Raw genomic sequence first — 27,527 nt, 5'->3', positions numbered from 1 at the left:
GCCCTCATTTCTTATTTTGTAAGACCATTGTCAACAGGGTCAACCTCTCTAACAGAGCTTCAGATGGTAGTAAAAAACCCACAGGAATTATAACTCTTCTACACCTATTGCAAAACAAGAAAAACAATTGACTTTTGAATTGAGTTAGTCTTTAATGACAGTGCTGTATTCTTTGAGGAGGAGTTGTATGTGTAAGGGACTATTTGGTAAACAGTTCCCTAAACATGCAGTCTCAGATGTGTGGTTTGATATAGTTGTATTCAAATATAGTCCCTCTGAATGATTTCAGTAAATAGTGATTCATACCTGTCTGTTGACTGTATATCCTGCACAACCATGAGATGTAAATGAATTAAATATTGCTTTAATATACAGTATATTAAAATGAGAACTGATTTGAAACTTCCCTGCATTTGAATTTAGCCAAATGCAATACAGGATGTCATATTACAGCTTCTCCATCTCAGTTTAGGTCTGTCTCTGGTCTAATTTATCTTCCCACAAGTTAGTGAAATCATTACCTGTTCCCTGAGCAGGAATTACCCAGGTTGGCTTTAACATTTCCACACAAGATGAAATTTCTGGTAGGTTTATTTAAAAAGTTCAGTTGAAAATAATACAATTGGCTATTGTGTCTGTTAATGTACTTGACATTGAGGACATATAAAAGCGTGTACTAGATCCAAGTCACATACCCTCAAAGTGGGAACTATTTTAGTTTTTTTTTTTTTTTTAGATTTTATTGCTGTTTGTGTCCCCATGAAGGGAGAGTTTCATCCTCATTTTGTCCTGGTGACAACTTCTTTGTTACCTGAGCAGGAATAGAGGATATGTCTTCCGATATTGACACTTGCTCTGGTTAAAATTGTCTAAAGCCTTATACACACGATCAGATTGTTGGCCAACAGAGCATCAGACTTTTGTCTGAAGGGCGTGTGCCAGGAACTTGTCTTGCATACAAATGGCACACAATTGTCGGCCAACAAACAAGGCCATAGTGACGTACTAGTGGAATTTCAGCTATTGAGCGCCACCCTTTGGGCACCTTCTGCTAATGTCATGTTTGGTGAGGATTGATTCCGAGCCTGCGTGTTTGTACTTTGGACTTCTGTGTGACAGACTTGTGTACACAAGGTACGAAAATCTGACAACAGACCATTGCCCGCCAAAAATTTACTAGCCTGCCATCCAACATTTTGTGGACAACAGTTGTCTGAAGGAGCGTACTAACGGTTGGATTTTAGGAAAACAGTCTGTCATCACACAATTCCCTGCCGAAAATTTGATCGTGTGTACGAGGCTTAAGAGGGGATTTCCCTCACTTTGGAGAGATTTTCTCTCACTTCCTGTGTTGTCTACAGTACATGAAGCAAGGGGAAATCTTCTCAATGGGACACAGATAGAAAAAAAAGTTTTGGATTTAGGTATACTTTAAATATGAAAAGCCTCAAATCTTGCACCTTCAGAACCTTCCATATTAATAATTGCATGGGTATGTTAATTACAACCACTATATTAAATTGTCTTTACCCACTAGAAAGGTATAGGGACTGCTAGATATTTTTGTGTCGAAGGGCGACATGGATATCCATATTCTGTTTATATACAACTAATTTGTAATACATAATTAACTTGGCAAACATACCTATTGTTTTAAATACAGCACTCATTTTGTGTTCTGTCCTATACCATCTACTATATACAATTCTGTGAAATAAAATTGATTTTATACTATACAAATTTGTAAGGATCTCTATATAATATTAGATATCTGGCTAAACAAGGCTATTTCAAAGTTTGTTTAGCTAATTTTTCTAATTTGACGAATATTTTTTCTGATCATTTTAGATTATTTGACCATTCCATGGAAGGATTTAAGAACTGGGAATTTATGACCACACACTGCTGGGGAGAGAAGGCCTCAGGAGACTGGATTCTGGAGATTTATGATACCCCTTCACAGTTGAGGAACTTCAAGACGCCAGGTACATTTTTCTTGTACTCATATACATTATTAACACTGTGCTCATGTTTAAAGCAGACCTTGCTTGCAAACGAAAATCGAATAATTTAGTTTTAGCAATACTGTCTAGCAGTAACACACAAGAAAATTAAATCCCAAAAGATTGCAAAATACTATAATTCCACAGCATTCTACAACTTAGTTTTGTAAAGAAGCTATAACCATGAGATTATAACACATTTAGCTAAATAAAGCACTAGGAACGAGAACCCACCTCTAAAGTCTAAACGGAGAAGGGATAGACACAATCAGGGACATTTTACATTATTGGGTGTGTAAAAAAATAGGAATTTTAGGGGGAGCCCAAAATTCCTGTTGGGATAGATATTAAAATTATCATCAGGATGTTTAAGACTGAGTAATAAGGGTCAGAGCACTCGCAATGGGCAATATTTCCACTCTTCAAGTTGGATTCTAATTTCTTTTATATTTTGGGTAGTGCAGCAAGAGGGTCAAGAACATTCCAAGGTGTGTTGAAGCACCTAAAACTCCCAGATGAACAAATACAGAAGTCAGAATTTTTGGTAGGAAGATCTCAGAGTAGGATCATGAGAGAAATACAGGAGCTGCCATTACTGATCTCCTGCTCTTATGTGATGTGCTGCTCTAATTCCTATAATTAAGGAAAGTTGGGTGAAAATTTCTCTGAATATGTACTACATATCAAAGTGTTAAAGTAAGTAGATTATTATGACAGCCAAGCAGCTAAAAATTTCCTTTAGACTCACTTCTCATGTTTGTGTTACCTTGCGCCTGGACATATGTTGGTGCACATAACTCACATGCATTGTGCATGTGTTTTAGGTGTGCATCCATTTGTTTCTAATGTGACCTTGATGCGTGTCCAAGCATCAAAAGGTGTACATATGTTGGAACGTGTTACTCTCATGACTTGTAAGTGTTTTAGGAGTATATTCCTTCATAAACCTTGATGTGTGTCCAAGCATCAGAAGGCGTACATATGTTGGGACACGTTACTCTCATGACTTGTAAGTGTTTTAGGAGTATATCCATTCCTAAACCTTGACGCGTGTCCAAGCATCAGAAGGCACACATATCCTTAACACACTGTGGTGAAGTTATCTCTATTGCGTTGCCATGCAATGACAAAGAGTCATGTTAGTTTTTGATGTGTGTTAAGAATCCATATCAGCCTTAATGAAGTCATGGCAGAAATGCTTTTAATGTACTATGCTGTAAACTGTTGCCCAGTTACATGTACTAATAGAAATATATATGTGCCAATCTCCGGCTTCTCCAATGAAAATTCGAGTTGGCTTCCTGTCATAATTATATGATGACTTTGGTGCAAATTAGGGGTTCTGAATTCAGCAACTTCAGACTTTTTCCAGGTCAGTGATTCAAAAGGTATTGAAGATAACCAGGCAACTGGCATTATCAGAATGGGCTCAGTAATGTCAGTCTAGATATTTCTATGCGTACATGTTTTCTTTACGTGTTTGGAGCTACTATTAGGGCCCATTCACACTACAATGCCATGCGCGAGACCCACATTCAAAACACACTGGCCATTTTTGCTAGTGTCCTATGAGTATGGATGTCTTCTCTGTACTGAGAAAAGTTTTACTGTTTTACTAGGACCTTTTCCTCTTTTTTTTGCGTTACCGATTTACTAGGTAGTTTTCTTTTTGTACAAGATTATTTTTTTCTTCATTTGAGACTGCATCTACACCCTGTTTGAGATGATCTCTAATGCAAGTATCCAGATCTGCGTATCCTCAGGAACAACCTTTGAGGCCATATTAGGTCTTTCCACCTCTTGATCCATTAGCAGTTCTGGGGTGACTTGCAGTATTCCTTTTCAAAGACCTGACACTGGCAGCTTAGAACATTGTCCCCAGCTTTTGTCCCTACATTCTTTAGGGTCCTTTTTTGCTTTATCAGGTGTAGCTTACCCTGCAGGTTTAGATCAGGATGTATGCAGGATTTTGTGAGACAAATTGCAATAATAATTGCTGACCCCACTGCAGAGGACATAAGCAAATCTCAATGCCTTCCCCAGCACAATCATTATCTGATATGCCTATAGCCCTAACAGCCTCAGCCTTCTATTGTAGTGCCTCTATCTGAAGAAGAAAATTATGGGGAATTTGGGACTTTAAATGAAGCACGTATGTGCCTCCATCCCTGTTTCAAGTAGACAAATGGAAAGGAATTGGGACTTTGAATGAGGCTATTGATTGATTATGGTAAATTTGTATCTTGAACATGTTTTAATGACATAAAAATAATATAAGTACTTTACAATGGTATATATAATGTATGGAGAAATAACACATAATATAGATGCACACATGGCAAGCAAGACTGTCATAAATACATGAATATACATAATACAGTAAATGACAGTATATTAAATAATTGAACTTGAAATTGAATTTATATATATATATATATATATATATATATATATATATATATATATATATATATACACACATATGTTGGCTTGGCAGCACTAAAAAATATTTTGGAATAAAAAATATTATAATATTGTAAGAATGAATATATGTTGTATCTAGGTACATCCTGAATTTCCGACGCATTTCATGTGTGAATACTTCCTCAGGGGAAAATGCCATAGGGTATTTACAAAGAACAATACAGTATATAATTAGATCTAAAATTAAACTGGGTATTTTTAATTCCAAAATATTTTTAGTGCTGCCAAGCCAACATATGCGTGTGTGTATATATGAATTCATACAGTTCAATTATTTTAAACACTGTCATTTATTGTGTTATGTATATTCATTTATTTATGACAGTCTTGCCATGTGTGCATCTATAGTATGTGTTATTATTCTATACATGATATGTACCATTGTAATGTACTTATATTATTTTTATGTCATTAAAACATGTTCAAAACACATTTTACCTTAATTAAAGTCCCCATTCCCTTCTTTTTGTCTATCTGAAGAAGAGTCTCAAAAATTCAAGCAGTATGAAGTAGTCCTTGGGGAGTTACAGTCAGCCGCCCTAACGCTCTTAATACTTCAGGCTTCCTGAGAGGCCCTAGAATCAACTAATACTTTTCCCATGGGCAAATCATTTCTAGAAGAGAATTATTGACTGGTAAACTTCTGATAAACTGTTTACACCTCCCAAACATTTTGCAGGTAAATCCCCTTTTGAGGAGACCCTTATTAAGACATTCGCAGAAAGTGAAAAAAAAGCTCTGGACCTGTAGGGTTATCTTAATTATAATGCAATCTTAAACATTTCCGGACCGCCTGCCATCATTATAAGGCGACTGTTTGAAGTAAAATACCGTTGTTATGGTAGATAGCTGCCATAACCCAGGTATCTTCCTCAACAACGGATGGTCCTCTTTCAGAAAAAAGTGGTCTCTGTGCCAGATTCGCCGCAAGATCATTTTTATCTGGGGCGGGAGAGAGGCCTGCCACGCATCGGTCGTCTCCGCCGCTTACCAGATCCACCGGTTGCGGTGGAGATGATCGTATCCTTTCCCCTGTGAGGCTGGATTCCAAGTGAGGGAAATATGGCCCCTGCTCGGCTCCATACCATTGGATGATGGTAGCAATGTCAAAAATCACTTCCGCCCAATGGTCTTATTTTTTTTTATTGCATTTAACCGGTTCCCAACCAGCTCATGTAGATATACTGCGGCAGAACGTCTCTCCTCAGCAAAATCCCGTATGGATATGTCCTTCCCCTTTTCAGACACCAGAGAGCGCGTGCCCGTTGCACGGCGGGGGACCCGATGCGCGCAGCCGGTGGTTGTGACCCCTGCTGGCCACATGCGATCACATGCACAAACACCAGAGCAGGGTTTTTTGTGTGTAAACAAACAAATCTCTGTGCTGTTAGAGGAGAGGAAACTTGTTGTTTGTTCCTAGTAAGTAGGAACAGCGATATGCCTCTCTTACTCAGTCATATCCCCATACAGTTAGAACACACTGAGAGAACACACATTTAACCCCTTGATCGCCCCCTAGTGTGAACTCCTTCCCTGTCAGTGACATTTACACATAATCAGTGCATTTTTATAGCACTGATCGCTGTATAATTGTCAATGGTCCCAAAAATGTGCTAAAAGTGTCCGGTCTGTCCATCGCAATACCGCTAAAAAGCACAGATCACAGCCATTACTAGTAAGAAAAAATATATATATAAAAATGCCATAAATCTTTCCCATAGTTTGTAGACACTATAACTTTTGCGCAAACCAATGAATATACGCTTATTGTGATTTTTTTTTTACCAAAAATATGTAGAAGAATACGTGGCCTAAACTGATGAAGAAATTTTATTTATTTTTTAATTTGGGGATATTTAGTATAGCAAAAAGTAAAAAATATTGTGTGCTTTTTCAAAATTGGCGCTCTTTTTTTGTTCATAGTGCAAAAAGTAAAAGCCGCAGAGGTGATCAAATAAAACTAAAGAAAGCTCTATTTATGGGAAAAAAGGACGCAAATTTCGATGGGGTACAGCATTGCATGACCGCACAATTGTCAGTTAAAACAATGCAGTGTTAAATTGTAAAAAGTGCTCTGGTCCAGAATGGAGTAAAATCTTTTGGGGCTGAAGTGGTTAAGTGTAAATGTGAGATCTTGGGTCTTTTTGATGCCAGATCTCACATTTAAGAGGTCCTGGCATGCTTTTTTCTGTTACAAGGGGTGTTTACATTCCCTGTGATAGGAATAAAAGTGCCCCAATTTTTTTTTTAAAGGACAGTGTAAAAATAAAAAGTAAAATAAATAAGAACATTTTTTTCTTCAAGTGCCCTGTCCCACTAAGCTTACGGTGAATAGACGAACGCATACGTAAGTTCATATGAAAACTGTGTTCAAATCCCACATGTGAGGTATCGCTGCGATCATTAGAGCAAGAGCAATCATTCTAGGACTAGAACTGCCCTGTAATTTAAAACTGGTAATCTGTATAATTTTGCATTTTAGTCAAAAGAGTATGACTAAAACTAAATTGAAATTTGACATCAAAATTAACATTGGTCTGTAGTGCATGTTCAAACCTTAGTACCATAAATAACACATTTGATTTTTCACTCTAGCAGTACATAATGAGTTTGGAAATTGTAGAGAAATGCTTAAAAAATGCATTACAATTTAACTGCACCCAGTAGATTTTAGACAACTAAAATTATTTTAGTCTACTAAAATGTACTGGAGATTTAGTTGGCTAAATATGACTAAAACTAAAACAATTGCAGAAAAAGCAATTTAGTCCAAAATTGGGACTAAAACTAAAACGCCATTTTGGTCAAAAACGAAAAAAAGACTAAAACTGAATCGAAATTTGCTGCCAAAATTAACACTGCTTCCAATTCTTATTCCAATAGTCAGGATGGCAATCCAAGGATTAGCCAACGGCTTCCAGGGGTCCAAAAATGGCCAATAATATTAATACAATATCTCCACCTCAGGGTCATAGTTAAAACCCGATTGCCAATAGATAAAATTAAAGGGGTAATACTGAATAGATTATCAATATACAAGAACCTCAGACAAATGTGAGAATCTTTTACCACTTCAATTCATCAATTGGGTAAAACAGTAATAATAAAAACAATACAGTATTTAATAACAATAATAATAATGAGAATAAATATATGAGTAAAATATATCCAAAAATGGATATGCGCATATCTCAAAGCATACACTATGCAATCCAATTGTACAATTGTGCAATCCTCAACAATCTACCCCAGCCTTTCCAACATCCTGCATTATGAGGATAACGCAAACACACCAATCCATTAGTGGTAGATCCAGCCTAGAAGGTGATCAAAGAATTGTATAACCACAGTATATGTGGGGGTATTTTTCTTTTTAAATAGAATTTCAAACAGCAGTCTCAGTAGATGAAAATGCACAAATATAGCACCTAATGTGAGTCATATACACTGCAAAGATGGATATGAAAGGGTTAACACTTTGAATTTCCTTGACTGAACACAATGTGAATGGGCTAGAAATTAACTGGACTTTCTGGGTTCACACTGCCCGCAACGTCAAAGCCAGACCCCAGCGTGACTTCGGAACGACTTGCATGCAACTTCTTTAACAGAATTCACTGCAAGTCATACTAAAGTTGGACCAGAAGTAGTGCAGGAACCTTTTTTTTTTTTGTCGGAGGAACTCAAGTCACACCAATTGTAACGGTTACATTGCACTGAATAGGGTCTGACTTCTGATGCTCCAAAGTCAGAACGATTGTCACATCAGTGTGAACCAGGCCTCAATGTTATCTGTAGGAAGGAGAGAATGAAACCAGGGTATGTGTTGGGTAAAGTTTGTATTGATAAGGTCTGGTAGGGAAATTAAATGTAACCTTACTTCAGTGTGATTACAAGCACAGGCCATGCCAGCAGTTCATTTTGCAGCAATCGTGTGAGCTGAACAGCCATGCTTAAAATACAAAAATGGCGCCAACAACAAAGGCTATTGAGGACCATGGTCTACAAGAAGCGTACTTTTCCTACTTCACACTAAGTTTCTAAAGGTCTGGGACTCATGGCTATCCTATAATGCCCACCTGAACATAGACTAAACTTTGCTTTCAATTTGATGCCACCTGCTCCAGTCCTTTAGCATTTTGATCACTAGCCCATGTGGGACCACCCCTAAACCTCCCTCCCTGCTCCTCCTCCCTCCACTCACCTATGTCTATCACAAGCAAACCCCCCCCCCCCCCCCCCCCACCAGCTCAGCCTTTTTCCTTCTTCCCTGACTTTCTCTTCAGCACTCACTGGGGGTTATTTACGAAAGGCAAATCCACTTTGCACTGCAAGTGCACTTGGAAGTGCAGTCGCTCTAAATCTAAGGGGTAGATTTGAAATGACTGGAAGCTCTGCTGATTTTATCATCTAATCATGTGCACGCTAAAATGTTGTTTTTTATTTTCCTCGGATCTACAGTGACTTTACTTCAAAGTGCACTTTCAGTGCACTTGCAGTGCAAAGTGGATTTTCCTTTAGTAAATAACCCCCACTGTCTCTTCCTGCTCTCCCTTTTCCCTGTGTGCTAACTTTCCAGAAGGTTTAACATTTCCTCCCTTCACCACCTCAATAAAGGTGCACAAGAACGATAACATAGAGCACTCCTCCCTGAAATCACTAATGTCTTCACCTCTTTGCACTGAAACTATTATATGATCTGTAAATCCACAGTTGCTGTATAACACTTTGCATTGTCATGCTCTGGTATTTTTCTTCACTGACCACATCTCCATGCACCCTGTCACTTTCTGTGTCTTGTGCCGTGTACACATAATCAGAATTCCGGCCAGAAAAAGACTGATGAGAGCTTTTCATCGGAAAATGCGACCGTGTGTATGCTCCATTGGAATTTAGCTGTCCGAATGTCTTTCCCACATTGCACATGCAATATTCCAGTGAATATAGTCCTGGATGGCCTTTCCTTCAACTTGCAGCCCAGTTCTTGAAATTGATTCCTAAGGATAATCCATGTTTCATTTATTCTGTCATTGGTTCCAATGAACCAAGACAGCTGGATCACGCCCAACCCACCCCAGTAATTTATTAACCCAAGTCCACCATATGCCAAACCCTGGCATCAGAGAGGCAGCAAACCATTCGGTTGATTGGGTGATCTCGGCAACAAATTATTCTATCAGTTTTTCTGATTATATCCCCTATTACCAACTTTCTAGGCCTTCCTGCACTGCCCTTTACCAACCCTATTAGATGGGCTGCTCTCTCAAATATTAAGGATAACAGTGACATCCAGGGCTGCCACCTCTGAGTTTGCCACTTTTACATCTTCACCCAACTTGGCAAATTTGTTTTGGTGTTCAAACACAGGTTTGGCCTTTCTTTTCTGCAAACCCCTAACATTCCCTCTAACTACTTTAACCCATCTTCCTACCTGAACCTGCTCATTAACCCAATTGACCACCTGCTCAATGAGCAGAAGACTCCTTTCAAGGTTATCTGTTCTACTCAGTGTTGCAATTTGCTCCTCTACATTTCTAATGTGAGCTTTCCAAGAAGGCAACCTGCTCACATCTGTTACAGCTGTATTCATCCTGGAGCTGTTGCTTCATTATTGTATACATGTGACAAACTGTGCACTGACCAAAACCTTCAACCTAGCTAGCACTCATTATCCCAGTTACAATATTATTACTTCCAGGAAATGTAAGCTGTACGTTACAACTTAGAAGACTCCTGTTTTAACTCCTCTCCACTTTCCTTGAAAATGCCACATGTAAGGCGGTATCAAATGTGAGCTGTGAAGAAAGTTATATACACCTGTGTACACTTAACTCCACTTAATTAGCAGACTTAAGAAAAAGAAGTGACCACAGAGCCGTAAATTCAGGCTGCAGCTCCTGGGTTCTCATTAGAAATAAATGTATGTTTTGCGGTTTCTATCTCATTGATAACAGCCATTTCACTGAGATGGTGACATTTTGATGCAGTGACACAGCATAAAGAAGCTTCCAATCACAGCCTGTACGTAAAAGACATCTCTACTGTTCCTGTATCCATACGTGAATAGAAATGTTCACTAATTTTTTTGTTTTGTTTTTTGTTTTTTTTTCACTGCAGTTTTTACATTTTTTTTTTCATTATTCACTTTGGTAGTTTAATTTCCATTTTAATTAAAAAGCTTCCTCCAAAGTTAGTTGAAAGGCCATGCTGATGTGCAGGTATTTTAATTGCCAGGTTAATTTCCTATATACAGGAACAGAATGTTCCTTCAGATTATGATTGTGTCTAAAATGTCCTACACATAGAACACTTTTAAACCTGACATTCAAATATAGGCAGGGAAATTGTGGATTATCTTCTAATGGCTCCTTTTTTAGGATGTAAAGTAAACTATGCTGATAGCCTCAGCTATTTTGTTAACCACTTTAGCCCTGGACCAATTTTCAGCCTAAGGCCGCGTACACACGGGCGGATTGTCTGTCCAACTTAGTCCGCTGAACCATGTTTCAGCGGACAATCCGCTCGTGTGTGGGCTTCAGCGGACTTTTTCAGCGGACTGTCTGACGAACAAAGTCTTACGGAATTTCCGAAATTTTGTCCGTTCAAACTTGGTTTTGTCCATCCAAACTTGGTTTCAGTGGACAGTCCGCTCGTGTGTAGGCAAGTTGGACGAACTAAGTATGGCGCATGCTCAGAAAGGATTTACACGGCCGAAGGTTGCATTGCAGTGTATAGGACGTCGTTTTTCTAGTCCCGTCGTACGTGCTGTACACGTCATCACGCACGCTTTCAGCGGACTGTCTGCTCATCGTGTGTGGTCAAGTCCGTTCATGCAAATTTTGAACGGACTGTCTGTCGGATTGTCTGACGAACTTAGTTGGCCAGACAATCCGCCCGTGTGTACGCAGCCTAAGGACCAGAGGTCTTTTTACAATTTCGCACTGCACTGCTTTAACTGGTAATTGCGCGGTCATGCAATGTTGTACCCAAACGAAATTTGCATCCTTTTCTTCCCACAAATAGAGCTTTCTTTTGATGGTATTTGATTGCCTCTGCGATTTTTATTTTTTGCGATATAAATGGAAAAAAAACGAAAATTTTGAGAAAAAAATATATTTTCTACTTTATGTTATAAGAAAAATCAAATAAACTCAATTTTAGTCATACATTTAGGGCAAAATTTATTCAGCCACATGTCTTTAGTAAAACAAATGTCAATAAGCGTATATTTATTGGTTTGCGCAAAAGTTATAGCGTCTACAAACTAGAGTACATTTTCTGGAATTTACACAGTTTTTAATTTATGACTGCCTATCTCATTGGTATTTGATTGCCTCTGCGATTTTTATTTTTTGCGATATAAATGGAAAAAAAACGAAAATTTTGAGAAAAAAATATATTTTCTACTTTATGTTATAAGAAAAATCGAATAAACTCAATTTTAGTCATACATTTAGGGCAAAATGTATTCAGCCACATGTCTTTAGTAAAAAAAATGTCAATAAGCGTATATTTATTGGTTTGCGCAAAAGTTATAGCGTCTACAAACTAGAGTACATTTTCTGGAATTTACACAGTTTTTAATTTATGACTGCCTATCTCATTTCTTGAGGTGCTAAAATGGCAGGGCAGTACAAACCCCCCCCCCCCCAAATGACCCCATTTTGGAAAGTAGACACCCCAAGGAAATTGCTGAGGGGCATGTTGAGCCCATTGAATATTTTTTTTTTGTCCCAAGTGATTGAATAATGACACAAAAAAAAAAAGTTTACAAAAATTTGTCACTAAATGATATATTGCTCACACATGCCATAGTTATATGTGGAATTGCACCCCAAAATATATTCTGCTGCTTCTCCTGAGTACGGGGATACCACATATGTGGGACTTTTTGGGAGTCTAGCCGCGTACGCACCCCGAAATCCAATCACTGCCTTCAGGATTTCTAAGGGTGCAAATTTTTGATTTCACTCCTCACTACCTATCACAGTTTCGAAGGCCATAAAATGCCAAACTGACACAAAACCCCCCCAAATGACCCCATTTTGGAAAGTAGACACCCCAAGGAAATTGCTGAGGGGCATGTTGAGCCCATTGAATCTTTTTTTTGTCCTAAGTGATTGAATAATGACACAAAAAAAAAAAAAGTTTACAAAAAGTTGTCACTAAATGATATATTGCTCACACATGCCATAGTTATATGTGGAATTGCACCCCAAAATATATTCTGCTGCTTCTCCTGAGTACGGGGATACCACATATGTGGGACTTTTTGGGAGTCTAGCTGCGTACGGCACCCCGAAAACCAATCACTGCCTTCAGGGTTTCTAAGGGTGCCAATGTTTGATTTCACTCCTCACTACCTATCACAGTTTCGAAGGTCATAAAATGCCAAAATAGCACAAAACCCCCCCAAATTACCCCATTTTGGAAAGTAGACACCCCAAGCTATTTACTGAGAGGCATGTTGAGTCCATGAAATATTTTATATTTTGCCACAAGTTGCAGGAATATTAAAAAAATATTTTTTTGCACAAAGTTGTCACTAAATGATATATTGCTCACACATGCTATTGGCATAAGTAAAATTACACCCCAAAATAAATTCTGCTGCTTCTCCCGAGTACGGGGATACCACATGTGGGGGACTTTTTGGAGCCTAGCCATGTACGGGACCCCGAAAACCAAGCACTGCCTTCCGGATTTAAATATAAAACGCTACCAAAATAAAACTGTTAGCGATCGCAGGGATCAGGCCTGACTCTGCGATCGCTGTAGTTATGTGTTTAGTGTTTTGTAAGTGACAGTGATCGATCAATACTGCACTTGGGTGGGCTGGGCGGAGGGGCAAAACGCAGGTGCTAGCAGGTATCTGGGCTGATCCCGCTAACAATGCGTTTTTTTGGAACCCTAAACTGCTGCAGATCAGATATTGATCTGTTCAGATTCTATACCACTACGGGAGGTGTATGCTTTGCGCGTGGGTGTTAGCGGTACTGGCACTAACCTAGCGCTGCCTGGGGCGATGCAGACCCTGACCCTAAAACCTAATTGATATTACCCGCCGGGTGATCAGGGGGTTAAACCTTTATTGGGTAATAAATGGTGGGTGCCCTGATGCTATAAAAAGCAAACTATCTAACCAGAGTCACCCGTAACACTTATACGGTGATCACTGGTGAAAGGGTTAACTAGGGGCAATCAGGGGGTTAAAATTTTTATTAGGTAGTATATGGGGGTCCCTGGCGCTATATAAAAACCTGACGGGGAACCTAAATAACTAACTGGCTAACCAGCGTCACCAGTGACACCTATACGGTGATCGCTGGTGAAAGGGTTAACTAGGGGCAATCAGGGGGTTAAAACCATTATTGGGTAGTATATGGAGGTACCTAGCGCTATAAAAACCTGGCGTGAACCTAAAAAAATAACTAGCTACCTAGCGACACTAGCGACACTAATGCAGCGATCAGAAAAATGATCGCTTAGTGACACTGGCAAAAGGGGATGAAAGGGTTAACTAGGGGCAATCAGGGGGTTAAAACCATTATTGGGTAGTATATCGGGGTACCTAGCGCTATAAAAACCTGACGGTGAACCTAAAAAAATAACTAGCTACTTAGCGGCACCAGTGACACTAATGCAGCGATCAGAAAAATGATCGCTTAGTGACACTGGCAAAAGGGGGTGAAAGGGTTAATTAGGGGCAATCAGGGGGTTAAAACCATTATTGGGTAGTATATCGGGGTACCTAGTGCCATAAAAACCTGGCGGTGAACCTAAAAAAATAACTAGCTACTTAGCGGCACCAGTGACACTAATGCAGCGATCAGAAAAACGATTGCTTAGTGACACTGGCAAAAGGGGGTGAAAGGGTTAACTCTAAGGGCAATCAGGGGGTTAAACCTTTATTGGGGGGTGGTAGGGGGCTACCCTGGACCTAACACTAACTGCCCTGACAGTTTTTACTTTTACAACTGACACTGAATGCAGTAATCAGTAAATAAATGATCACTGCAATCAGTGACACTGTGACTGGGAGGGGGAGGGGGGGTGGGGGCGATCGGGGGGGTGATCGGGGGGGTTTGTGTGCCTATGTGTACCTACATGTCAGTGTAGTGTTGGTGCACACTTACTTTTAGTCTTCTCCTCGTAGTCCGGTCAAAAAGACCGCCCGAGGAGAATGACATCACTTCCTCCCTGCCTGTGTATACAATACACAGTGGGAGGAAGCTTCTCATTCGCCAGGAGCGATCGAGAGGGGATGGCCAGAAACCAACGGCCATCCCCTCATCCCGGATCGCTCCTGAAGCGAAACAGACCGCCGCATCCAGCGGGAGGGGGTCCGATCGGACCCCCCACCCGCTGGAAGGCAAGCACGTACATGTACGTGCTTGTGCCTGTACATGCCATTGTGATGACGTACAATGGCATGCGGCGGTCGTTAAGTGGTTAAACAGGGACTAGCATCCCCAGAAGACTGGTGGGAATGATGTTACATTACATTACCTCATTGGACTTGGAAACACAACAAAAACAAACTCCACTATGTTAACTGCTAACTGGAGAGCTGGTTAAAACTGATTGGTAAAACTGGGGTGGTGATTCTCCATAACACATTAAAATGCATAGAATCAGAGAGTAGTAGAGTGTAATAGGAATGCAGGACTCCAGATTTAAAGGTAAATGATCAATAAAAGAGTATGATCTCAGCAGTTTAGTGTGACAGTATGCAAGCAATAGGGTAGGCAGAACTTCATTGTTGCACCAAAAGATGTGACATGGCATGCATGTAAATGGATGCTGTATATGATCAAAACTTGATTTGGGTGCCTTTGTGAAAAGTTTTTTTTTTTTCCCCCACGAATTTCTAAATATATTTTCATGGAACCTTATAGTAATGTATGATATCATAGATTGACTGATTTATTTTTTGTGATTTTGCTCAATTCTTGTTTACACTTTTGCCTTAAGGGAAATTGAAAGAATGGTCACTTGTTTTGTATGGCACATCCATTCAGCCATACTCACCCAGAAATGATGTTCCTAAGGTGGAGAGAGTACGGTCCAGTCCTATTGAGGAGCCATCAGAGGAGTACAACATTGATGACTACACAGGTGAGAGATATTTATATGGTCCAACCAATCTATGAATGGCATAGATATATCACTGGACAACATTTTGTATAAATATAATTTCAGTACAGCAGTATTACATATTATTCTTGAGAATTATGAAATTAAAGTGATTGTAAACAAACACATTGTAAAACAACCCATTCCGTTTAAAACAGAAATGCTGAACATTTGTGTGTAGATATAAAAAAAAAGTTTTTACTGTATATAAGTCATCACATTCCCTCTTTTCTCAGCTGCATAAGAGCTGGGGGGACGGAGAAGCAAAAGCACACTGATCTTCCCAGTGAAATGCTGTTGGGGGTGGGGGGTGTCAGGGAAAGTTCCGTTCCTCTTCTGCTCACTTGCTGTCTTACCTTAAAGCTCCGGGAGGATAGAGTGGAAGGGTAGAAAGATATAAAGATAAAGAAAAGCACGAGTACAGGAGGTAGAAAGAGAGCGAAGAGAGGGAGGGAGGGGAAAAAGAAGAGGAGAAAGCCAAAGAAGACAAACAAAAAAAGGGAGGGATGGGAGCGTATCTACAAACTATCAGACAGAGTGAGAGTGGGGGTGGAGAGTCCCTCCGGCTACCCTCTCCGTCTACATTCAGTGATACCTTTCTTCATGTTCCCTACTGAGTGCACCTAGATGTTCGAGAAAGAAGTCTAAGTGTGAATACAGAACATTAATCTTCAGTGACATGTTGCACTTTATTTTCTCAAAAGACATACTTGAAAGGCCTGCATGTTTACCTAATTTGATCATTTATATACACTACCTTATTTCTGCTAAAGATTCCTTATTTGAAAAAAACATATGTATACATTTTTACATGCTGGAAACTGTGTAAATTATGTTAACAATTTTGGTCTCAGAAATAAAAAAAATCCATTGCACAGACCTGAAATAAAATAAAAGATTTGGTACAAGAAAAATTGATGCTCACCCTTAGACTGGCCACATATTGAGCAATTTTATTTTCTTCAACCGTGGGTTGAAGGAAAGAAAATCACTAGATTCCACCATCAACACATTCAGTGTTATTATTATTATTATACAGGATAGTGCCAATAGTTTACGCAGCACTTTACAATATAAAAAGTAGACGATGCAGTTATAATACAATAAAATACAAGAGAATTAAGAGGGCCCTGCTCAGAAGAGCTTCCAAACTAATAGGGTGGGGCAGGTGGTACAAAAGTTTGTAACTGTGGGTAATGAGCTGATGGAAGTGGTAAAAGAGATTAGTTGGAGATGTGATAGGCTTTCCTGAAGAGATGATCAGGTGGAGGTAGCGAGTTCCAGAGGATGGGAAAGGCTCTGGAGCAATCCTGTAGAGAAGCATTGGAGGAGGAGATGAGAGAGCTTGAGAGTAGGAGGTCTTGAGAAGAGCGGAGAGGACGATTTGGGTGATATTTGGAGACAAGATTGGTGATGTCGCTCGGAGCAGAGTTCTGAATGGCTTTGTATGGTGTGGTTAGTATTTTGAATTTAATTCACTGGGTGATTGGGAGCCAGTGTAGGGATTGGAGGAGAGGGAATCTCTCCTGTTGTGCTATTGTGTTCTGACAGCAAGACATTTCCTCACCATTAGAATACAATAATTACTACTGCCAGTTGACGTTGGTCTCTTCCATTGGAGTGCTGTCAGGCATCTGGCAGCCGTTAAGATGTGCATGGCCAATTTTTTGATAATTTAGGGGGGAATAGACTTAAGAGATTTTGCATGGAAAGGAATATCAACCTCGAATAACCAATGAAGGAGGTCCTGGACCGAGCTCCAGTATGACTGCAAGGATGGGCCGTGACAACAAATATGCAATAAAGTGGCTTGATCTTTACGACACCACAAACAGAGATCCGAGGTCGATGGGTATATAGTATGTAGGCATGAAGGTGTCATGTACCAAAAAAATAGTATTTTATAAGTATTTCTCATTTGTCCATTGACAGACAGCCTTCTTTATTCAGAACCATAGGGTTATATCACCCCCTATAGGAGTAGGACACTAGGCAGAAAAAAGACTTGGCTATGCCCATGGGCAGTCCTAGGTGATATACACCCCCCTCTCTGCTATAGGCCTTCAGTTTTTTCTGCCTAGTCATTTGCCTTCTCTGTGTCCCAGGCTGTGACATCTGAGGGAATTTGTCTTGCACACCATAGATGTGGTAGGGCTGTCAGGGTGTATTTGGTGGCCACTGAGTCTTTTCGTGATCACAGACGGACCAAAGAAGAGGCTATCTGCTTCTGGTCGTCAATGCACACTTTCACAAAATTATATATGGATGTGCTGGCCTCTGCAGATGCTTCTTTTGGCCGCAAGATTCTACAAGCTGCGGTCTAGAGGGTTTTTTCTCTAATGAAGGGAATTTTTCTTCTTCTGTTCAGGTTGTGCTCCAGTTGTTTTTTGCTGAGCTCCAGGTTGTCTGGTTGGCTTAGTTTTTTGTTGGCTGCCCTATCCCTCATGTTTGGCACTACTTTGGGACATCCGTATGGTTCTGAATAAAGAAGGCTGTGTCTGTCAATGAATGAATGAGAAAATAGGATTTTTGACTCATTCAGTTCATTGACAGACACAGTACCCGCCCCTCTATGGAGTTTTAATACTTCAGATACTGCTTGTTACATAACTGAAGGCCTATAGCAGAGAGGGTGCACTTAAAGCGGTGTTCCACCCGCAATTTTTTTTTTTTAAGTCAGCAGCTACAAACACTGCTGACTTTTAATAAGGACGCTTACCTGTCCAGAGAGCCTGGGATGTCGGCCCCCGGAGGCTGATCCGTCCATTGGATCTGGTGCAGACATCGCCTTGCGGCTTCACTGCCCATTTCCTACTGCGCATGCGCGAGTGGCGCAGTGCTTTGTGAATGGCCGGCTGTCTTCTAGGGGACACACATGTCCCAGAAGACATCGGGGGGCTCACCGAACAAGAGAATATGAAGTCCTGCGCCGTATGGATCAGAAGTACAGGCTGTACTTCATAAAAAGGTAAGTTAGAAGAAAAAAAGTTTTTACCTAGCCAAAAACGAGCGATGGAGAGGTGGTCTTTCATTTAAGACCACCTCTCAAAAGTGGGTGGAACTCTGCTTTAGGCATGTAACAATGTTTACTCTGAAAATCCATGTTGCATGAGTTTAAAAGTTTTTATATATCTGAGGTTAAACCTTTCTGTGATGGACCAGAAAGAATTAAGCAATCAAACGGGGATAATATGGAGAATTGGAGGTTGGGAGTAAAAGTTAGGGTGTAGTGCCAGATTTGAAGATAACGAAAAAAGGCACTATGAGAAGATTATGTTTTTTTCTGAGTTCAAATCATCACAGGGTTTACCAAATGGAAGAGGTTCCTCTGTAACCAGGGAGAAATCTTGTGGTAAGTGAGGCTGTCTGTCAGTTTAGGATTAGAGAGAAAGGCTGTCAGTAAGGAAGCTTCAGATTGGAAGGAATGGATACGCCTTAACTGTCACCAAATATTGCACAGTAGGGCCATAGTATGCCGCAAAGAGGCAGATGGGCAACAGCAATTTCAGAAAGCAGTACAGAGTTTGGGTAGGATCATCATTTTGACCGAGGCTATGGCTTTGGCCCTAGCCATGAAATTTGGTAGTGCTGCACTTAGCCAGGAGGGATCTAATAGATGCAAAAAGAGGTTTAAAGTTTGCATCATACTGGGATTCATAACGGGATGTGAGATGTACACCGAGATCTTTAATAACGTGTGTTTTCCATGCATAAGGAAAGGTCTCCAAGAGGTGATGAACCTTTGAGGAAGACATGTTGAGCGCCAGGGCTTCTAATTTAGAGGGGTTAACTCTATACTCGGAAAAGGACCCAATGTCTTCCAGAAGTTTATGGAGATTAGGGAGGGTCACTCACAGATGTGTCAGAATCAATCGCAAATAGCGAAATTTTGAACTCACGCCCTCTGACCAAAACTCTGCAAATATTGGAGTCCTGTCTAATCTGGGCCACCTGGGGGTCAAAACACAAGGCAAAAAATAATAGAGAAAGTGGACAGCCTTGTCTCGTCATGTTCAAGATAGTAAAAGGAGGGGAGGTCGCATAAGGGGTTTATATAGTGGCAGAGGGGGCTGCATTTAAATGTTTGATTGACCTGAAGAATGGTCCCTGGAAGCCCAGAGGTTCGAGGGTTGTAAACATGAAATGCCAGCTAAGCTTATCAAAGGCCTTTTCAACATCTAGACTGAGTAAAAGCACTTCTGTATTTTTCCTATTAACTATGTCTATTAACCACTTGCCAACCTATTAATAATGTTTATTAACCACTTGCCATCATGCGGCAGCAGGTTGGCACTTTCCTGCAAAACGCCATAACTGTACATCGGCTCCTTCAAGAGCCATAGTAGGTGCACACGCCCTCTACACAGCGGGGGACCTAATGTGCGATGTCCGCCGGACACCCGCGGTCACGTGCACGAGAGCCAGAATAAGGATTTGTGTAAACACACAAATCTCCATTCTGACAGGAGAGGAGAGACAGATCTGCTGTTCCTTGTAATTAGGAACAGCGATCTGTCTTTTCCTCCAATCAGTCCCATCCCCCCACAGTTAGAAAGACACACGAGGGAACACAGTTAACCCCTTGATCTCCTCCTAGTGTTAACCCCTTCCCTGCTAGTGACATTTACACAGTAATCAGTGCATTTTTATAGCACTGGTCGCTGTATAAATATCAATGGTCCCAAAAAAGTGTCAGAAGTGTCCAGTCTGTCTTCCACAATGTCGCAGTCCCGCTAAAAATTGCAGTCTATTACTAGTGAAAAATAAAATAAATAATAAAAATGCCATAAGTCTATCCCCTATTTTGTAGACGCTATAACTTTTGCACAAACCAATCAATATACACTTATTGTGATTTTTTTTTTTTTTACCAAAACATATGTAGAAGAATACATATTGGCTTAACCACTTCAGCCCCAGACCATTTTTTTGGCCAAAGACCAGACCGCTTTTTGCGATTCGGCACTGCGTCGCTTTAACTGACAATTGCGCGGTAATGCGTTGTGACTCCCAAACAAAATTGACGCCCTTTTTTTCCCAAAAACAGAGCTTTCTTTTGGTGGTATTTGATCAACCCTGCGTTTTTTTTTTGCGCTATAAACAAAAATAGAGCGACAATTTTGAAAAAAACACATTATTTTTTACTTTTTGTTATAATAAATATCCCCAAAAATATATAAAAAAAATGTTTTTCCCTCAGTTTAGGCCGATACATATTCTTCTACATATTTTTGGTAAAATCACAATAAGCGATTATTGATTGGTTTGTGCAAAAGTTTAATAATTTAATAATAAATTTAATAATTTAATAATTTTTTTTTACTAGTAATGGCGGCAATCAGCGATTATTGTGACTGCAACATTATGGCGGACACATTGGACATTTTTGACACATTTTTGGGACCATTGTCATTTATACAGCAATCACTGCTATACAAATGCAGTGATTCCTGTGTAAATGACACTGGCAGTGAAGGGGTTAACCATTGGGTGGCAGTGTAGGGGTTAAGTGTTTCTAGGGGTGTGTTACTAACTGTTGGGGGCTGGGCTTTCTTTTAGTGAACACTGATCTCTGCTCCAATCACATAGAGCAGAGATCAGCGTCACTTGTTGCTAGGCAGAACGGGGAGATGCCGTTTACAATGGCATCTCCCATTTCAGCTGCCCCGTGAGACGGTCGCGGGTATGCCCGCGGTGATCGAGTCCGCGGGACCCGCGACCAGACTCATGGGGGTCCCGACCAGCACGCGAGCGCACTGCCGGCGGTGTGCTCACTATGGCAGGGCGGCATTTAAGATTGGACGTACCTGTACGCCAATATGCCTGCCCGTGCCATTCTGCCAACGTACATTGGCGTGCGCTGGTCGGGAAGTGGTTAAACTAATGAAGAAATTTGTTTTTTTTAAAATTTGGGGGATATTTATTATGGCAAAATTAAAACATTTTATTTTTTTTCATAATTGATGCTTTTTTTGTTTATAGCGCAAAAAATAAACTGCAGAGGTGATCAAATACCACCAAAAGAAAGCTCTATTTGTGTGAAAAAAAGGTTGTAAATTTTGTTTGGATACAGCATCGCACGACCACACAATTGTCAGTTAAAGCAACACAGTGCCGTATCGCAAAAAATGGCCTGGTCATTAAGGGGGCAAATCCTTCCGGGCCTTAAGTGGTTAAGGTAATAACTCTTCTGGCTTAGGTATCTGAGTCAAATGGGAGGTCTGCATGTCCCTCGGAATCTCACTCTGGTACATAAACCTGTTAACCACTTCCCACCCGGCCACTGCATATGTACGGCCGGGTGCACTCTCTCCTTCTGAGTGGATGTTCAGGAACGTCTCTCAGAAGGAGGGGGATCACACGTGCGTGTGCCCGCGCAGTAGCTCAATCCCGATGCGCTTGTGTCACCCTGACACGGCGCATCTTAGATTGGCAGGAGGGCTCTGTGATTGGCCCGCCTGATCACATGACGGACCTGTCCGATCATGGCCGTCATGTAATTTAAACAAACAGCCGGTTGCTAGGCGATTGGCTCTCCTTTCCTCGCATGGCAGGTAAATGCAGTATGGAGGGATTGTTGTAAAGATCTGAAAAGTAGTTGTGAAACAATTGGGCAATGCGGTCTGGGTTTGAGTGTAAGATCCCAGTAGCATCCGGTAAAGTTTGGGGGGCCGACGCATGGGTTTGCTCTCAAAGTTTGCATGCTAGCAAGGTATGGGCCTTGTTGCCTTTGTTGTAGTAGATTTGAAGTAATCTTTGTAGGGCTTTTTCAACCCTGCCGATGTCAATGTTTTTTAAAATAGCGCAGAGGTGAACTTTCTCTTTTAAGAAGCGAATCAAGGACGTGGAGGTAAATTGTGATTCCAGATCAAAAGCTTGGTGTTTTTTTTCCAAGCCATAGAAATAACTATACACTGACTACGCATTACTGATTCATGGGCCCCCCCACAGGGTCCCTGTGAAAACCTCAGGGGGGGTAGTTCTCAAGGAAGTACAGTTGTAAGGGTTTCTTCAGCTTTGCTCTGGTGGTCTCATTTTTTAAAAGAAGGTTGTTGCGTTACCAATGACATCATTTAAATCTAGAGACCTCCTAAGTTAGTTTCAACAGAATCAGGTCATGATATGACCAGAACATAAGGAGAATATCTGCTACTTCTACCACGCATAGGGAGAGAGCGTGTACAGGCATGGGGGAGTAGTTTGTTTAGAAAGGAAGGTCCGGTCTATTGCTGGGGTGAACGGCAAATTTAAATACTCCCTATCACTAGATAAGAATGTGTAGATTTAAATATGCGATTATACACCCAAGTAAAGAAGGTTGTTTGATTCACGTTCGGGCATAAATATTACAAAAAGTTAAGTTTAATTGCTGCCATTTGCCTCTAATAATAAGGAACCATCCGTGAAGATCAGAATAAAAGGATGTGAGAGTGAATGGGGAGCCTTTTTTTATCAGAATAGCCCTTTTTTTAGGGCTAGAGGCTAGATAACCCAGAGAGAAATACCTGAATGCGAACGCCAAAGTACCTTTCTTATTAAAGTGTGTCTATTGTGACATCAAATCGAACCCAGGAACGAGGCGCCAAGAAAAGTAAAAGAGGGGAGAAAGGTACAGAAAGGTTAAACACAAACCAAAAATCAAAACTTTGAAGTACAACATAAAATTGGATTCCATATTAATTCCATATTACCTCCATCGTCCACTATAGGTGCAAGGGAGGTAAAGCGTAATTATGAAGGTACTTTAAATCACAATTTCTGCTTGGGGGGTAGTGTCAAAAACTAAGCATCTACCACTTATAATGATCTAGGACCTGTGTAAATTAATCCTAAAAAGGAAAATAGCATTAATAGCAAACGCAGTACATCAAATTATACACTGTACCCAAGAGTGCCCCAAACTGGGCTGGGGACCAAGGCTTAAAACCCTCGGTTTGCATGGCCTGAGTCACTGCACCCCCTTCATCAAACATGGGACCCTTAAAAGTGAAGCCAGTAAGGCCTAGCTAAAGTTTCTGCAGGAGACAAAATGCCCCAATCCGGGTGGGGGGACTGGAGGGTGGGATGCTCAGCCCACAAGACCCAGGCTAGTGCAGGTCCAGCAAAAAACTTGTGGATATATGACCAACCAGGCCTAACTAAAGTTAAATTTCCACAAGCAAGTGGAAAAAGGGTCATTTTGCTTATGGAAGAAGGAACTCCTTTCGGTGATAGATAATGTAGATGAAGTAGTACCCAACCAACAGCAAGCATACAGGAACAGCATACCAATGGTGAGTCCTCCATCAAGAAGTAGCAAGCGTTCAAGCTGGTCTTTGCCTAGGGCTCCTGCGAGGAGAATCAGGTGGGTGCACACATTTTTTCAGGGAGATCTTTTGCCAGACCATGGGTGGAGGAGGTGGAATAATGTCCCAGCCAGGGAGCTCCGGAGTAGGGATCTCAAAAATCTCACAGAACATGCATATGTCCTTTGTCTGTAGTTTAACAGGTCCGTTCAGAGCAACTAGATCATGCAGCCATCTAGCTCGGCATCCAGCCATGCCCCCTGGAAGCCCTCTTAAAGCCCTTCTTTGCCCTTTCAGATCCTACCCTGCAGTCGGCTATTTCTGCCATGTCTGTTTGCAAGACTGTGTACATACTGAGTGAAAATCGGGCAAAAACAGTCGGTTTGGCAAAACCCCGGCCGACTTTTGGCCCCTGTGTACAGCTCCTTGTCTGACAGAAGCCAGTCTCACGACCAGCTTCTGAGGAATGAGCATGCTTGAAAACAAGCACTCGATTTACGCTCGCAATAGCTCAGCAGGGGAGATCACTGTACTAACATCACTGGTGTTAGTATGGTGATCTGTACATTTTTTTTCATTCAGCCTGCTCAGCCTGAGAAAAACATAAATTGTGTACCCATCTGAACTTGAAGAGAAGTGAACAAAGACCAGGAACCTATCTTTGAGGACCCTACTCTCTCAGAGCAATGACAACTAATGCCTTCAGCATTATTGTTATGTTATGACACTCTTAACCAGCATTTCTGCCTCAGTACCCTGGGGTGCTGCAAAGAGTCCTCAGGGGTTCTGCAGCAAAAGGACAAAAAAACTGCCTGTATGCTATATCAGCGTTTCTCAACTGTTATAATTCCCATATGGAGTGGGATTTTAAAGGCTCAAGAACGTATTTGTTTTCCTTATAAAAATGTAAACATTTTATTAAAAATACTGTAAAATTGGGTACACAGAACAATACTGAAAATTCCATAGGGTAAAGCGAACACAGGATCATATATTATGATACATATAGACTAATCTTTATGCAGAGGTTGCATATGGTGGCTAGGGATGAGCCGAACACCCCCCGGTTCGGTTCGCACCAGAACTTGCGAACGACCCCCGCGTTCGGCACGAACGTTAGAACCCCATTGAAGTCTATGGGACTCGAACGTTCGAATTGGAAAGTGCTAATTTTAACGGCTAATATGCAAGATAGTGTGCTAAAAAGGGTTTGGCGATCTGCCTCCTGCCTCAGGGGACATTGGTCACTGCAAAAAAAAGTTTTAAAAACTACCGTTTTGGCGGGAGCACTGATTTTAATGACGATTAAAGTGAAAAAAAAAAAGTGAAATATTCCTTTAAATATGGTGCCTGGGGGGTGTCTATAGTATGCCTGTGAAGTGCCACGTGTTTCCCGTGTTTAGAACAGTCCCTGCACAAAATGACATTAAACGGAAATAACACCATTTAAAACTGCTTGCGGTTTTAATGTTATATCTGGTTCCTGTAATATGGTTGAAAATCATTCAGAAAAATGGCATGGGTAGCCCTCCCTGCCCATTACCAGCCTATTTGGGTCTTGTACGCATATTAAGGGGAACCCCGTACCCATATTAAAAAAAGGAAATGCGTGTGGCCCCCAGGCCCTATATACTCAGAACAGCAGTATACAGGCGGTGCAAACAAGACAGGGACTGTGTAGGTTTGTTGTGTTAAGTTGAATCTGTTTGTCATTTTCAAGCGGTACATTTTTAAAGTGTAGCTCCAGTCAAAAAAAATATCTTTAAGCTTTTTGGAAAACATAGGGAAGGGTTATCACCCCTGTATAATTTGTTTTGTCGTCCATCTTTTTTCATCTCACTTGCTGTTGTCTCCTTCCGTTTGCAAGTAGGAGATGTTTGTAAATTGGATGTTTGAAAGTAGGGGCCTGCCCTATATGCTCTTCAGAAATGGCGGAACAAGGTGTTGGTTTTGCAACAACATTGTAAGCCCTCAAAGTGACTCTTGGTGGCCGCTGGAGCGCCCTGCTGTGAACGATTATATCAAGAATTGTAATTACATGCCATTGTTGAACAGTGGTAGAAAAATTGACCTTTGGTGGTTGTGGTGCTGGTGCCACAACACTATAAGTCCTCACAGTTACTCTGGGTGGGCACAGGAAGGGGCCCTCCTGTGAAATATTATATCAAGAATTGTAATTACATGTCCCTGTTAAACAGGGGCAGAAAAATTGGGCCTTAGGCACTGGTGCCATCACACTGCAACCTCTGCCATACACTCTAGTTTTATTGCAGGAATTAGCCCTGCTGCAAAGCATTGCATCAAAAATTGTACTTAAACGCCCCTGTTAAACAGGGGCAGAAAAATTGGGCCTTAGGCACTGGTGCCATCACACTGCAACCTCTGCCATACACTCTAGTTTTTTTGCAGGAATTAGCCCTGCTGCAAAGCATTGCATCAAAAATTGTACTTAAACACCCCTGTTAAACAGGGGCAGAAAAATTGGGCTGCTGGCATCACCCAGAACCAAAAATGTTCTTCCAACATATCAGCGGAGGAGGAAGAGGATAGACAATCAACATAACAGGACAGTCACTCAGCATCAGCATAGGCAGTCTTGAAGGGATGTGGTATTTCAAAAAAAATTATTCGGTTACATCAGCTTCAGGTGCTTGGTAGCTGTGGGTGATCCAAGACTGATTCATCTTGATGAAGGTCAGTCGATCAACTGATTCGGTGGACAGGCGCACCCTGTGATCGGTAACGAAGCCACCAGCAGCACTGAAGGTGCGTTCCGAAAGAACGCTGGATGCAGGACAGGCCAGGAGCTCAATTGCATACTGTGCAAGCTCTGGCCAGTGATCCATCCTCAAGACCCAGTAAGCCAGAGGATTTTCAGTGGGAAAGGTGTCCAAGTCTGACCTTGCCCCTAGGTATTCCTGCACCATGTAAATTAGACGCTGGCGATGGGTGCTGGAACCAATCATACCTTGGGGCTGCGGACTAAAAAATTGTCTGAACGCATCAGTCAGACGGCCACCTTCTCCACCGCTCCTTCTGACTGATGCCTCAGCAACACGTTGTCCAGGACCAGGAGTTTGTGACCTCCCAGTCTCTGGGAACGCGTTGCACAGAGCTTTCTGCAAGGCCTCCCGGAGATGTCTCATCCTCTGCTCCCTCTGCGATGGCAAGATAAGGTCGGCAACCTTACCCTTGTACCGTGGATCAAGGAGAGTGGCCAGCCAGTAATGGTCCCTCTCCTTGATCCGAAGAATACGAGGATCCTTCCGCAGGCTTTGCAGGATCAGGGAGGCCATGCAGCGTAGGTTAGCTGAGGCATTCGGTCCGGAGTCCTCTGGGTCACTAAGGACAACATGATCCGCAGCTACCTCCTCCCAGCCACGTACAAGTCCACGTGTTTCTTGGGACTGTAAATCATCCCTATAAGACTGCTGCTGCTGATGCTGAGTGCCAGCCTCCACCTCCATGCTGACACAATCATCCTCCTCCTCCTCTTCCTCCTCCTCACCCTCTTCCTGTGTGATGGGTGGCACAGCAGGAACACTGTCTGGATAAAGGGGGCCTTGAGAGGCAAGGAAGTCCTCCTCTTCCTGCCTCTGTTCTGCCTCAAGTGCCCTGT

At 41.4% G+C, this 27,527-nt stretch overlaps 1 protein-coding gene across 4 annotated transcripts in view; it reads left to right on the top strand.

Annotated features, from left to right (window-relative positions):
• PCSK5 (proprotein convertase subtilisin/kexin type 5) overlaps positions 1–27,527 on the top strand; it is a 628,432-nt gene that overhangs the window by 383,516 nt on the left and 217,389 nt on the right. For all 4 annotated transcript variants that reach the window (XM_077474911.1, XM_077474913.1, XM_077474912.1 and 1 more), the window contains exons 13-14: positions 1,849–1,985; positions 15,462–15,605. In XM_077474911.1, coding sequence (XP_077331037.1) covers positions 1,849–1,985; positions 15,462–15,605 — 281 coding nt within the window. The remainder of the gene's footprint in view (positions 1–1,848; positions 1,986–15,461; positions 15,606–27,527) is intronic.

Source organism: Lithobates pipiens, unplaced genomic scaffold (assembly GCF_037356315.1).
Source record: "Lithobates pipiens isolate NorthernLeopardFrog02 unplaced genomic scaffold, aLitPip1_a1.2 Scaffold_13, whole genome shotgun sequence".
NCBI lineage: Eukaryota > Metazoa > Chordata > Amphibia > Anura > Ranidae > Lithobates > Lithobates pipiens.
This window is presented reverse-complemented; position numbering and strand designations above follow the sequence as displayed.